Genomic DNA, 15810 nt, shown 5'->3' on the forward strand with positions numbered 1-15810 from the left:
CTTTTCTTTGAGATTTTAAATTGAATTTACTAGCAACCTGAGCATAGCAAAACATCATTATGCAAACATATTATGTATTATTGTGCAAAACTCATTACTGAGCAGTCAAAGAGAGCCAGAGGTGACGAAAAACACAATCGTAAAGGTTTGAAGGGTTATCACTGAGAAAGAGGAGCTGGAAAATGCAGAGGGGTTTAGGGAAGCAATTCCACAGCTGGAACTGAGACAGTGGAGGAGGCCAAGGTGATTTGACAATGGAGATCTGGAGATACCAGATTTCACAGGTTATACATGGTGCTGGAGAAAGAAAGTAAAAATGCTTTTGTGATGCTAATACAATGGAGGATTCTTAATTGTATTAGAATATAGCATAATTTTGAGATGGACATCTTTTGCCAATCAGATGAAGATATCATCTAACTTGACTGCCCAAGATGTAGAGGTTCAAAATTTAAATGCTGACTCGTGCCTTTTTCCACCACAGATGCTGTTCGACCTGCTGAGTTCTTCCAGCGTTCGGTTTTTCTATAGGATTTTGTGCCTGCTAAACACCATGTTATGGACTTCAGTAAGGCCTTTGATAAGTCCCACATGGGAGGTTGATCAAGAAGGTTCAGTTGCTCAGTATTGCTTGGACTAAACATTGGATTTGCAAGAGAAGCCAGAGATTTGTTGTGGATGATTGCATCCCTGACTGGAGGCCCGTGACCAGCAGTGTGCCACAGATCTCAGCGCTGGCTCCATTGTTGTTTGTCATCTGCAGTACATCAGCAGCGTGGAAGATTGGATCAACAAGTCTGCAGAGGATGCAAAGATTGGAGGTGTAGTGGGCAGCAAGGAAGGCTTTCAAAGCTTACTGTGGGATCTGGACCAGCTGGAAAAATGAGCTGCAAAATGGCAGATGGAATTTAATGTGGACAAGTGTGAGGTGTGGCACTTTGGGAGGACTAACCAAGAAAGGACATACACAGTAAATGGTAAGATACCAAGGAGTGCAGCAGAACAGAGAAATCTGGGAACACAGATACAAATTCCCAGAAAGTGGCATCTCAGGTAGATAGGGTTGTAGAGAGTGTTTGGCATGTTGGCCATAAGTCATGGAGTAAAGAGTTGGGATGTTATGAAGTTATACAAAACATCGATGAGGCCATATCTGGCGTATTGTATGCAGTTTCAGTCACAAGAGAGACACTAATTAGACAAACAAAGCAGAGAAGATCTAAGGATGTTCCCAGGGCTTGAAGAACTGAGTTATAGGGAAAGATTAAACAGGTTAGAACTTTATTTCCTGGAGGGTCAGAGAATGAGGATAGGTCCATAGACGGAGTGCTGTGGTCCAGGACTAGGGATAATAGTTTAGCATGGACTAGATCGGCTGAAGTGCCTGCTACTGTGCTGCTGTGTAACAGACAAAGTGATCTCACAACCACAAAAAGAGATCATATTTTTGCAGTCCTGCCAGACCCCGTTGCAAATGGTGTCATAGAATGACACTGTTCAAATGAGTTTCCAAAGTTAACTTCACCATTAATGGCAGGACCCAAGCCACAAACACTAATGACGAGGCTGAAGCCGTAAAAAAACCATGTTTAGCCAAAAGTGTTGGCCGACCGGGCTTCCTCCCAAAATCACTACCAGTCTTTAGTCAATTTGATTCACTTCCACATTATAGCACTGGACACCAAGACCAGACCATATTTGACTGTAGTCTTGAAGATCCACAAGTTGAGGCTGCTCCAATAAAAATTAAAATAGTGGCATCCAGCCAACAGTGTGAGAACCACTCAGATAGGCCTCGCTTATATATATATTTAAAAAAAGACAGGTCAAATCCAATCTGCCGGATTTCCGCCCTATCAATTTAATCTCAACCATCAAAGGGATGGAAGGTGTCAATGACAGAGCTTTCAAGTGGAACTTCTCAACAACCAGCTCCCCAGTGACCACCTTGAGCTTTACCAGGACTCTCTGGATCTGGAGTTCAGGCTACTAATGGATTGAACAGGAGTCTGTGAGGTTGAAGGGAAATCCACAGGCATTCAGTGTCTCTGAAGGGACACTTTTCCATCTTTCTCCGCCACGGTTTGCCTTTACAGCAGGTAAAAGTTGAAGAAAATTGATAATATTACATTTTTTATCCCTCTCAGATACCAGAATATGCAGCTCTTTGTTGCCTCCACATCATTACCCAGCCTTGTTATTATCCTGCCTAGATTTGAGTGCCTTGCAGCTCCTGCTTTTCTGGATCCACCTATTCCCGGCTAGCTCCTGCTTCACCATGTCCATCACATCTTTATACTGTCTATAGAACATAGAACTCGACAGCACTGTACAGGTCTTTCAGCCCTCAATGTTGTGCCAACCCATACATTCCTTAAAAAAAGTTCTATACTTTCCTTACTCCATAACCCTCTATTTTTTTTCCATCCAGTACCTCTCTGTCTCTTAAACCCACCTAATGTTTCAGCCTCCACCACCATCCCTGGCAAGGCATTCCACGCACCTACAATTCTCTGCATAAAAAAAAACTTACCCCTGATGTCTCCCCTAAACTTTCCTCTCTTCACTTTGGAGAGATGTTCCCTTGTGTTTGCTAATCCTGCCCTGGGAAAAAGGCGCTGTCTACCTTATCTATGCCTCAGAATCTTGTAGACCTCTAATAAGTCTCCTCTCATCCTTCTACACTCCAAAGAGAGAAGTCCCAGCTATGCTAACCTTGCCTTATAAGCTGAATTTTCCAATCCAGGCAACATCCTGGTAAATCTCCCCTGCACTCTGTCCATAGCTTCCACATCCTTCCTATAATGAAGTGACCAGAACTGAACATAATAGTCTAAGTGTGGTCTTACCAGAGATTTGTAGAGTTACAGGACCTCTTGACTCTTGAACTCAATCCCTCTATTAATGAAGCCCAGCATCCCATAGGCTTTCTTGACTATTCTGTCAAATTGCACAGCAACCTTGAGTGATGCCTGGACTTGGACCACCAGGACTCTCTATTCTACCACACTGTTAAGTATCTGACCATTAACCCTGTACTCAGTCTTCTGGTTTGACCTTCCAAAATGAATCACTTCACATTTATCTGGATTGAACTCCATCTGCCACTTTTCTGCCCAACTCTGCATCCTGTCTATATCCTTTTGTAACCTAAAACAAACCGACACTATCCACATCTCCTCCAACCTTCGTATCATCCGCAAACTTACTAACCAAACGTACTAACCCATCGTTCTGCTTCTTCATCTAGGACAGTTATAAAAATCACAATGAGCAGGGGCTTCAGAACAGATCCCTGTGGAAATCCACTCATCACTGACCTCAGGCAGAATACTTTCTGTCCACTACTACTCTATGCTTTCTGCATGCAAGGCAATTTTTAATTCACACAGCCAAGGCTCTGTGGAACCCATGGAATAGTATCTCATGGGGATCTTGTCAAATGCTTTATTTAAATCCATGTAGACTATACCTACTGCTCTACCTCAATTAATTTATTTGGTTACCTCCACCCCCTCCATGTTCTCTTTCAAGGTACAAACCATGGCGACATGGAAATCTATCAACATTCTTGGAATGACCTACTGCAGTTCAAGATGGCAGAACACCACCAGTTCAAGGGTGATTCAGGATATCCAATAAATGCATGCCTTGGCAGTGATTCTGAGATCCTAAGAATAAACAGAAGAAGCCAATCCTTCGGCAATGGCTCCAATAGCTCCTTCTGAAATTTGGTGTCAAATTTTTGTCAAAATCGTGCTTGAATCCCCCTCTGGGCGGTTATATTGCCAAGTAGGTCATACAGCAAACCTTTTCACTCCCGATGCCACTCCCCTCCCCACCCAACCGAACCAATTCAAGGTCCAAGGTTCCCGAAGATTTTACTTACTTCAACTCTCGCCTCAGAGGACAGTTGCAAGACCTATCACAGTCGGTTGGAAAGAGAACTTTCATTAGACCAGTCTTCTTCGCTAATTCTGCTGCTCGGTGTTGCATTTGTAATGAGAATCGGTTAAATGTGAATGAGACATTGAACTTCATGTTTGTTATAAAATCATCTAAAAGTCTGGAGGGGGAAAATGAGAGAGAATTGGAGTTAATACAAAATTGTTCAACACTTTTTTTTTTAATAAACACACCCACCAACTACTACCTCAATTGAGCAAAGCCTGTATGAAGTCTCTAACAAAGTGAACCTTAAAAGGATCAATCACTAAATTGAATTTCTAATAAAGCAAAGCAACTGGTTTGGCTCTATGCTTCACCCCCTGGTTTAGTTAAATGAGAGGGGTAAAGAATATATTGAGCTGAGCTGTGGGGACAGGAGCTCAAAGGTTATGATGTGAAAGGAAAGAGTTTAAATTTCCCAGATACCCAATCAACATATCCTTTGATTAATTCCTCCCTCATATGCACCCCTGCATGTTATCAAGTTCCTTAGTCTCAGCAGTCCTGGAATTTGAGCGGACTTAAGAGTCTATTGTCGTAGAGCAAGGAGTCACTCACATATATCCGTTCACAAGTCAAGTAGAAATATATTTATTCGATCAAAAGGAAGGAGCAGAGCTCATCGACCTTGGAAGGTGCAATGCACCCACATTCTCATACACGTCTGGAGACAAGATCCACCAATGTACAGGTGTTCAATTATCGACCAATCAGTTACAGAAGAGTGCGTGTCAAGTTGTTTTAGACATTATTAGCTCTATGCTATCAGTTCATGTGGAAATCAAACGTCCCTATCTTGTGACATCACCATCTTGGCGCCAGACACTGAGGATTTTATTCTCTCGGAACCACTCTGGGTGAAATTCCTTTGTCATTAAATATATAACTCCAAGGTTGCTTTCTGTCTTTAAAAGAGAACGATTCATTGGGAAGTTTGTTCTTTACAAAGTGCAGTTGTAACTACACAAACGAGGGCCGATACCTTCGCCTTGCTGGGCATTTTACTTAATAGAAGGTCACCCTTGAGGCCTCATGTTCACCAGAGTCCTCTAGCTCTGCAAGTCAATCTGGCAGGGTCACAACTTAGGTATTCCCTTGCTGCTGATTAAGCAAGGGGACGAACCCGGGCTGCAACCCTCTCATCCCTGATTCTTGTGTAGTTAGAGTACAAGTTATCATATGAGGAACATTTGAGAGCTCTTGGCCTGTACTCGTTGAAATTCAGGAGAATGAAGTATTTTGAATGTTTAAAGGCATGGACTGAGTAGATGTAGAAAGGTTGTTTCCCACGGTGGGAGAGTCTAGGACAAGAGGCCACAACTTCAGGATTGAAGGGCGTCCACTTAGAACAGAGATGAGAAGGAATTTCTCCATCCAGAGGGTGGTGAATTTGTGGCCACAGGCGGTTGTGGCCATTGGGTGTATTTCAGACAGAAACTGATAGGCTCTTGATTAACCAGGGCATCAAAGGATATGGGAAAGCTGGGCAGTGGGGCCAAGGGGGAAATGGATCCACTCATGATAATGGTGGGGCAGACTCGATGGGCTGAATAGCCTATTTCTGCTCCTATGTCTTTTACAGAGGGACTCACTAGGTCAGGTGGCATCCATGGAGAAGAATGGTCAGTCAAAGTTACGAATCAAGACCTTTGAGTAGGATGGGGAGATAACAAGCATGATAATAGAGAGGAAGACTGAAGGGGAGGTAAAGAGTTGGACAAATAAAGGTGGGAAAGACAGAAGGAGGAGGAGACTATGGCAGATGGTGGGGGGATAGGAGTGATTGACTAAAGTAGAACTCCTCAGCCTTATAACCTGGATCAGTACTTTTACCAACTGGATTATCCACAACTTGATTTTTTTCTGTTATGTTATCCCATTAAGGAGCTTTTGGTCTCATTCTTCCTCTCAGAATATCTATCATTTATTCATCCACATTGAGAAGTTTGCCATTTTGTTGAGCTGTCCTGCATTTTGAAAAGAATGGTAAGCAATATGCGAGAATACCCAAAACTCTGTGTAGGCCAACAACATCTTTCAAGAAAGAGACCCCACAAACCCAGGGTGGTCCAGTAATCATCCTCAACAGAGCCAACCCTCAAGGAAGATTGAAACCCACATATCAGTGAGGGCATTCTCCAAAACATACTTTAGGGAAAATCCCAATTTGACTTTTTCCAGCTCGACATGATGTACGTAGCCCCTGTAGAGAACAACTGGTGGTCTTTGAGAATCACTCTTCGACACCAGCAGGTGGTCTCCTCTGAGCACTGAGGGTCGGTTTTCGGAAACACCTGGAACCTGCCAAGGTGGGATGGGAGGAACAGAAACGGAGAGCTAGTCACAAATGTCACCTCCCACGCCATTAGAACTTTAGATCCTGAAACCAGCAAGATTTAGGCTGACACTTAATCCAGTACCAAGGGAAGTACTGCATTGTTGGATTTGCCATCTTTAAAATATGCCATTAAACCAAGGGCCGGGCTCTACGAGGAGAAATAAGAGATCGTCTGGCATCACTTTCAAGTAGGAGATCTTTGCTCAATATGTGATCAACTAGAGTATAAAAAAGGAATCTAGTCATTGCCACACTGACTTCCATGCAAGATTCCTATGTAATACTTCTCTTTACAATGGCAACTACACTCGCTGACTGCAATCTACTTTTGGATATTCTTACTGTGTGGAAGAATTTATTGAGGGAACTCCAGAATCATCATCTGGAGTTTGGGTAGAATGACTCTGTGCCACAATTTGTCTCTTGATCAGGGGTTTTGAAAGTCAGGGGACATCTATTGTCTGGGTCTTGCCTTACACAGTGGTCAACTGGGTTTAATTACGATAAGCTGCATAGACCAGGCCGCTAGCCCCCTCACCGTTTAGGTGAAGATTTCATGGATTGAGTGATGGATTTCAGAAACCCTCCATCTCTCCCACTTCCTCTGGTGAGGTGATAGTCCTGTACATGATGGCATAAACCAAATCAAAGCCAGGCTTTTCCAAAATGATATCAAGCTTTGATATAATTGATCCAATGTGAGGCAAGTCTGAAACTCTGTCACACACAAAAAGAATTGTCACATTCTGGGGGGGGGGGGGTGTCAAAGTTTGAAAAACAAAATGGATGGATTTTGTTACTCAGTCAAACAAAAATAGGTCACTGAAATCAAAGTGCAAATTGTGTATGACTGAATCCCAAAAGCGAAAAGTTAAAATGTGGGTTAGCCAGGACACAAATGGACCCATTGCTGCAAATACAGTGAAACCTCGTTAGAACGCGATTCATTAATCCGTAGAATCACTTATAGCGGGGGTGTCTGTGGACCCCAAACTTTGAATTTAGGATTCCAGGCTAACAGTGGCTAACAGCCACAAATTCAAAAATGACTAATTTACAAGATATGTATGTTAATATGTGGAGTTTAAAGGTCTTATTATAGGGCTTGAATCACAGTATTCTGTTTTCCTGCTTCCTGAATCATGACGTATATGCATCTGTTCCGTGGCTCGGCTGTAACATGGTATGAAATCTTGGACCCCGATTACTGTGTTCTAATGATGTTTTACTGTACATTGTAGCTGAGGGGCACCGGAGCCTTCAGAAACTGAACGATCTACTTCTGCTCCAAATCTTTGAATATCTCCTTCCTACTCAACTCTCTGAAACACCTCCACGAACCTTTAGAACAAGCAGCCTTCCCTCTTTCGTCATGGTGACATTCTCCATGTTGTACATAGTAATGTCATTTTCCATTTGAATTTCCTCCAGGTGGAGCAACAACGAGAATCTCTCAGAATAGTTTTTCCATTCCAGTTCAGAGGCCAGTAAAGAACTGCACAAAAGTAAAATCCACGTGTGAGCAATGTGTGTCAAAATGTGAGATTCAGTCATACAGACCCATTTAAATGCAGATTATAAATTAATAGCCGACAGCCTGGGTCAGTACCTTCCCAAATTGATAAATATGGTTCAAGTGGGCTTCATTAGGAAGAAGCACTCTGCTATCAACCTGAGTACATTTGGTACAATCAAAACAAGACCTGAGTATAATAGTCTCATTAGATGCAGAGAAAAGCCTTTGATTGGCAAGAATGGCCATTTCTGTTTAAAGTGTTGGAAAAATTTGGACTGGGACAAATGTTTATTAATGACTTTATGACAAACCTCGGGGAAAAACTATTACAAATGGACAAATGTCACCAATATTTCCCCTTAGTAGGTCCAGCAGGCAGGGTTGTTCTTGGTCTCCAGGGCTGATCACCCTAGCAAATGAAACATTGGCGGAGGCCATTAGGAAAGATCCAAAGATAAAAGGGATTCAGTGGGCTGGCTAGAGCATAAAATAAATTTAATGGCAGATGACGTTTTGCTGTATCTGATGGGCCCGGCCGGGTCTCTGTCAGGACGATGAACCATATTGGAGGATTATAGTACAATATCGGGCTACAAAGTCAATATATTAAAAAAAAGTATCATGACATTGAATAAAGAATACCAAAGAAATAGTAAATTCAGATGGCAGACAGAAACTGTTAAATACCTAGGAATCCAGAATGACAGTAACCTGAAAAACTTAACAACCTCTCAATGCTGGAAAAAACTGAAGGTGACTTAATGAGATGGAAAGACCTGCCCATCACCTCCCCATGTCTGTGTGGACTTCCTCCCACTGTTCAAAGCTTAACCAGGGTTGTAGGTCAATTGGGTGTAATTGGGTGGCAAGGGCTCATGGGCCGAAAGGGCCTGTTACTGTGCTGTATGTCTAAATTTAAAAATTGACACTGGATGAGGAATGCAGGAAAAACACCTTAATATAGAAGTGAGATCAGCTTCATTGGCTATTTCCCTAACAAGTAAGCAAACAATCGATCTCAGGAAGGCTCTTGTGCAAGCACGATTCTGAGCTTCTGACATTTTAATGCTCTGCTTGGCTCCTTCTCTATTCTAATAAAGGTCAGAAGTCCTAGAAACAGCATCTTCAAACACAGCTTTGATGCTGGATTCAAGCGTCCTTAGTAAACTGCAGGCAACAATCACCACTCCCTTTTCCAGCTGACACCAGGTGCAGGTAATGACTTTCCTATTCCCAGTTGCAGCTCCTCTAGACCCACCTCATTTTTCCTGTCTTTTCTTATTGATATTCTCCCTTTGCATTACTGCTTTTTTTTTAGCATTGAATCAACTGTAAGGTAAAACATCATGAGATGGGAATGTGTAAGGAGTTACCCTGTGCAGGGCTGTAACAAGAAGGGGAGGTGTCCTTGTACTCCTGTTAGGTAAAACATCATGAGATGGGAATGTGTAAGGAGTTACCCTGTACAGGGCTGTAACAAGATGTGAATGCATCCTTGTACTTACAAGATAAGAGAGACATTGATGGATTGAGAGGCAGGAAGCTAGCAGGGAAAGGATAGCAACAGTTTTAGTCATTGGACAAGTAATGATATGATGATGTTCTAAGCATGTATCCAAGGGTATAAAAAATCACCATTTTGCTGATAACGGCAGAATGCATTCTCCGACTAACATTGTTAGTCGCAAGTGTTACAATCCGGTAATAAAGAACGAAGAACCCTGATTTCGACTCAGTCTGGTGTTTGTCTCACTCATTCATGAACAAAGCAGACCTAACACAACCCACCTCCTTCCTCATTCAGCTGGTCTCAGTTTATACTGCTTCCAGTTGCATTGAAATGCCTCGAGCCATAACTCTTTCTGCACAGACGGTGCCTGACATACTTTTAAATTTGTTTCTGTTTCAACTTTGCATTTTTAGCATCGATGCTATTTTCTCTTTGCAAGACTATCTAAATAAGGGTAACTAGCTATTGCTAATTATATTTTTCTAATTTAGAGAACAGCACAGTAACAGCAGGACAGTGGTCAGCGCAATGCTGTAACAGTGCCAGCGACCCGGGTTCGAACCCCGCGCTGTAAAGAGTATGTTCGTTCTCCCAGTGTCTGCGCGGGTTTCCTCTGGGTGCTCCAGTTTCCTCCAACCGTTCAAAATGTACCGGGGGTGCAGGTCAATTGGCTGCAATTGGGAAGGACAGACTTGTGGGCCAAAAGGGCCTGATGCCATGCTGTATGTCTACATTTAAACAATTTAAATTTAAAATTTAAAACAGGATTAATAAAAAATCATTTTTAAAAAACATAAAACAGGCCCACCTCACACTAACCAAATACACCCATTTGACCATTTAACCTATGAACGCCAAATGTCAATGGAATATGGGAGGAAACTGGAGCCCCCAGAGGAATCCCACGCAGTCATGGGGAGATTGTACAGATAGTCCCCGACTTGTGTTGTTCCGACTTACGATATTTCAAAGTTATGATGGTCAGAATCCGTACTTCCAATTTCGAATTCTGATGTTTATCCGCACTTGTGATGTCCTGGCCGCCCGCGCGCACTAGCTCCCGACACCTCGACCACCTGCGCGCACTAGCTCCTGATACCATGGGCTGCATCCAAGCTCCCAATGTCACAGGCCTCATCCGATCTTGGGCTCCCAGCAGGAGTGGGAGGTCAACCACTTTGAAGGACCCCCCTCTCTAGGAAAGGTAGGGTGCGGTATTGTTTCGACTTGCGCTAATTTTGACTTATGATGCAAGTCCCGGAACCGAACCCCACCATAAGACAGGGTCTACTTGTATAATTTCCTGACGAACAGTGCTGGATTCGAACCCATGTTGCTGGCTCTGTAATAGTGTTGTGCTGACCACGACACCAATCATGCCACTCTATTCAGTTTCACAGACAAGGATTTAAAATAAAACAAACAATTCCCATATTCCCCATTCAGTTTGAAATTTAACATCTACATACTTGATCCTTAGAACCTCTTGATTCACATCAGGCATGAGATTCTGTGCACTTTTCAGTCCACTCTTCACAGCTCGAAACAACTTTTTAGTATATTTGTAATCGTAAAGGGGGATTTCTTTTTCCAGCTGAAAGTTGAAGCTGCAAGGATTTAAAATAGATACAATGAATGGACATCAGGATGTTCGGAACTTAGAAACATCTGGAAAAAAGGGATGGGTAGAAGAATAGATCAGTGAAAAGGAAGAGTGAAAAAAAATTAAGGTGGAAGGAAGCTCTTCCTCATTTCAGGTTTATCATAACATCACAAATTTTATCACCCAAATCTTTCAGTTTTCATGTAAAACCTGCCATTTCCACTGTTCATTGTTTCAGATGTTGCTAGTCCAGGTTAATCAGACTGGGATAAAGAGTTGAAATACCTGTAAATCTCAATCTGCTATCCTGGTGGCTACATACTATATATGCTTGTGTAATAGTCAATAACATGTAAAAATCAACCCCCTATTTTTGGTACCAAAGTCTGGTATTTTGTATTCATTGCGTGCAAAAGTCAATCATTTCTCCCCCCCCCCCCCCCCCCCACTGCCTCCCATTTTTGGCCTCAGCCACCTGCCCAGCCGAGCTCCTGATGCCCTTTCTGCCGTTTCTCACCTCAGTCGCCTGCCCATCGAAGCTCCCATCACCCAAACTGAGGATTCTCACCTCAGCAGCCCACCCACCGGAGTTCTCAATGCCCCACTGCGGTTTCTCACCTCAGTAACCCCCCCCACTGAAGTTCCCAACTCCCCAACTGCAGATCCTCACCTCAGCAGCCCACCCAGCGGAGTTCTCAATGCCCTGAACGTGACCTTACCATGTGATCCTGGCCATCTGAGCTTCTGAAAGATGCAGGTTCTTACCTCGGTTCAAAGTAGTATGCATGTAATAATTGACTCCTAAATTTTACCCTAAAAATTGGTCCCCAAAACTCCACTATTACACAAATACTTCAGTGATTGCCATTTAGCTGTGAACTACCACTGTTGCCAGACTATACTGCTGAATGAAAGATCCTACACTTTAATGAATACTGCAGGCCAATGAAGTGAATCATAGCTATTAAAAAATTAGTATAGCGCTTGGGGGGGGGGGGGGGGTAAAAAATACAGGAATAACTGTCACCTTCAGTGACCTATAATGTAAAGCAGCCACTTCATTTAGAATTGCAAATTAAATGATGCCTTTGAATTGAAAAAGATCAAAATGAGCAGTTTAAAAAAAATAAAGTTGGCAAAAATATAAACATACATTTTTTCTACTTGTTGCCTCTCTGCATCTGTGCTGCTTATGCATGCACCCATTCACACAATATCCCGCTAAATTTAAAAGTTAGAGCGTTTTTGAAAAGTCTGGATTCTCCAGGATCCGGGTGGTCCAGATTTCTGGCATCTGGATTTTTGGACTTCAATTTGCTTCACATCAAACATAGAGTTTTAAGGGTAGCAAACTAAAATTAAAATGAGCCAGGCTGAAAAGATATTGTAATAGGTGACTGAAGCAATCAAACCTACAGAAACGAGCATCAAACGAGGGATGCATAGACACCAAGAATTACGACTGAAGGAAGACAACAGACACAAGGAGTCACAGCAAGAAGGACAGCGGGATCACAGGGGTGGGCCCCACCTGTCTGGCCTCTCTCCGTCTTCGATTTCTTCTATCGGCTGTTGATTGGGAGGCTGGTATGGCTTATAGGGAGCGTTTGGCTTTAACTCTTCAATCAGCCTGCTGGTTGCTCTTGCCGAGAAGAAGCGAATGATGTGGAAAGTATTTAATCTCTCATCTTGGAACTGAAAGATGAGCGTTGCCGGGAAATAGCCAAAGTTGGCTATCAAGCAAATAACTTCGATGTTATAGGTTTCTCCTGCATGAGGAAAGAATTTGCTGTTGTAGCCATAACCATTATCTGCCTTTACTTAAAACAACTTCAAACTGCACTGAGTGGCCCAGAACAAAACCACAGGAAGAGAAAACACCTCCCAGGCATCTAATCTACCGACTCTGAGAAAATAACTCACGATAATAGAGCCCTAAATTTACTCAATCTTTCCTTTTACACCATCTCTGTAATGAATGTAATGAATTTCCCTCCATGCCAAGTACATATCTAATTGGGTAAGGAGAGCAAACCTCTGAACAAACTTGCTAGATCTGTAAGTTGATCTTCACTAATTTGTTTAAACTCCCCTGGGTCCCTTTGACCATTGATACTACCCAAGGTCTCATCGTTTAATCCTTTATTATTTCTCCAAAGCAGAGGACTTCACAAACTTTCATATTATATTCCACCTGCCATGTTCTCAGCAAGCTGCGCAGCTAATTCCGATCCATACTCACCACCACAGCTTGGAAACGAGAGAAACACAAAAGTCTCCAGACACTGGGATTCAAGTAAAGGCACAAAAGTACTGGAGGGATTTAGCCGGTCTCACAGCATCCATAAGCGGTAAAGACATATAACTAACATTTTGGGCCTGAGCCCTTTGTCAAGGTATGGAAATTACTTTTGATACCATCAACTAAATTGTGGCCAAAGGAAAACAAGAAGCAAAGCAACTGATCAGCGTTTTGATTCTGATTATAAATAATCCTTGAGCTTCTTGCACTAATTACAACCCATTGTTGCAGGAGACTTTGGTGAGATATTAGAGAAGGATGCCATTCTCATTCTTTTCTTTTGACTATGGCCCCCTGAGGACTCTGCTTAAAGTCTATGGGCCCAAGCCATCAAGTTCAGTTGGCTTCTTCCATACTTCGCTCCCACCAACTACATTAAGAACAAATATTTTATAATTTTAGTCCGTGGCCCACCTTAAATGTGCTATGGCCTGTGGTGAGAGTGGCTAATCTAAAGCAACAGAGAATTATTTTGAACTCTTCAAGTGAGCCAGGACTTAAGTGAGCTGATTGGAGGATGACTTGACTGTAATCACAGTGGCCCAGCCTAAGTGGCTGAACAGGCTATCCCCAATATCCATTCAAGTTATGAGGCGCTGTCTCAAGAAGGCAGTCAACATCATAAAGGACTCCCATCACCCTGGTCACAACCTCTTCTCCCGGCTCCCTTTGGCCAGTAGCCTGAAAACCAGCACCATTGCAAGTCACTTTTTTTTTGCACTAAAGATTGCCGTGAATATTTATTATCTATCCATCTCATATCTTTTTTAATTCAATTAAGTTTTTTTCACAAATACCTGTTTGGCTGCAGGAAGTAAGAATTTTGGTGCTTATGTACATTGGACAACATAGAGGACAATGAACTCATTATCAAACTGACAGGAAACAGGCTCAAGGGGAAGACTTGTGCATCTCACCTGCTTTTAGCTTCAAAGGTTGGGAACTGGTCACCTTCTTCTCATCCCTCAAGGTGAACACACGGAACCGCCGAAGCAGCTCACATCTTACAAAAGTCACCTCTTCAGACCCCTCGTTCAGCACGCTGATGATGACGGAAGTTTCCTGGTTGTGATTGACGGACACTTGGATCTTTCCCCCATCAGAATCAAAGTGAGATTTTACCTTTATGCCACCTTTATTCTGAATCAACTTAGACCTAAAATACACAATGACAGTTAAAGTCTCCCAAGTCATATTGAAGCAGTAGCAGTTCAGGCATCCAGCCCTCAACCCCCTGGCTTCTGCTGGGCTCGTAGCTCATACCAACCAGAGGGCATCAACTTTGGTGAAGCTCCTCACAGCCAGCAGAGACGCCAAAAATACAAAAAAAAGTCACAAACTTTACGACAGAGTGCTGATTCTTTCCAATTCAGATAGCCATGTTGGAATTTGGGAAGAGTAATGCAGATTAACAAAAAGCTGCAGAACAGTGTGAGTGGAAGCATCACCTCAGCTCTTGATCAATTATTGTCAGAGACCAATTACTCTAATCGATTAGATTGCAACCATTCAGGATTTGTTGGAGCCCACAATTATTGATGTCCATTCATCTTTAATTTTGTTCCTCTCAAGCTCCAAAGGTCTTTTATTCCTTCCCTGTCCAGCTATGGCCAGAAGATTCCAACGTGGACGTCAGATGAGGACAGGTTTGGAACTGTGCATGACATGTGAAAAATGTTTACAAATGCAGAACAAAAAATTATGGAAATAGTCATCATTTCGAGCCACCTTGTAAAGGGATGAGAATCAATAGGAGTAAAACTCAAAAGTCTGCAGGCACAGTGATTGAAGTAAAAAACAATGCTGGAGAAACCCTAGCAGGTCGAACAGTGTCCCTTCTATGGTCATAGAGACCGAGATCTGCAACAGGGAAACAGGCCCTTCAGCCCAATTTTTCTGTGCTGACCAACTATTCCCATTTGCCCATGTCCTGAACCTTTCCTATCCATGTACCTGTCTAAATACACCTTGAATGTTACAATTGTCCTCACCTCGATCACTTCCTCTGGCAACTCATTCCATATATCTACCACCCTCTGTCTGAAAAAGAAATTCCTTAGGTCACATTTAAATCCCACCCCCCCATCTCATCTTAAATCTATGCCCACTAATTTTAGATTCCCCTACCCTGGGGAATAAAGACGATGATTATTTGCCCAATGAAGAGTTTTGTCTTGAAGCATCAACTTAACACACCAAAGTGCTGGGTGCAGCATTCTTTATGGAGCACAGAACCAATGCTTTGGGCCCGAGCCCTTTGTCAAAGTGTGAGAAAAAGAAGTAGGTAGGTGCTAAAATATAGGGGAGGGGGAGGGGCACAGGCAAGAGATCATAGGTGAATATGGGTGGGAAGGGATAGCTCTCTGAATGGAGAGGGAAGGAGGAAAGGAGACAGAGGGGTAGGGAAAGAGAAGGAGACTTGGGAGGGGACTAACAGAAAGTGGAGAAGAAGTCGCTATTAATGCCATATGGTTGGAGGGTGCCCTGTTGATCCTCCAATCTGCAGGTGGCCTCAGTTTGGCAGTACAAAAAGCCGTTTTCAGCGTGGGAGTGTAGGTGCGGAATTGAAATTATTTTTCTGCCATTGACGCTG

The 15810-nt window shown here is 42.8% G+C and overlaps 1 protein-coding gene across 2 annotated transcripts in view; it reads right to left on the reverse strand.

The window, feature by feature from the left end:
- Positions 1-15810, reverse strand: part of LOC138765131 (putative helicase MOV-10) — a 129274-nt gene that overhangs the window by 53979 nt on the left and 59485 nt on the right. For both annotated transcript variants that reach the window (XM_069941939.1, XM_069941940.1), the window contains exons 4-9: positions 14135-14373; positions 12447-12684; positions 10782-10919; positions 7628-7781; positions 6098-6249; positions 3890-4066 (exon numbers count right to left, since the gene is read on the reverse strand). In XM_069941939.1, the coding sequence (XP_069798040.1) occupies positions 3890-4066; positions 6098-6249; positions 7628-7781; positions 10782-10919; positions 12447-12684; positions 14135-14373 (1098 nt within the window). The remainder of the gene's footprint in view (positions 1-3889; positions 4067-6097; positions 6250-7627; positions 7782-10781; positions 10920-12446; positions 12685-14134; positions 14374-15810) is intronic.

This window comes from Narcine bancroftii, chromosome 5 (genome assembly GCF_036971445.1).
Source record: "Narcine bancroftii isolate sNarBan1 chromosome 5, sNarBan1.hap1, whole genome shotgun sequence".
Classification (NCBI taxonomy): Eukaryota; Metazoa; Chordata; class Chondrichthyes; order Torpediniformes; family Narcinidae; genus Narcine; species Narcine bancroftii.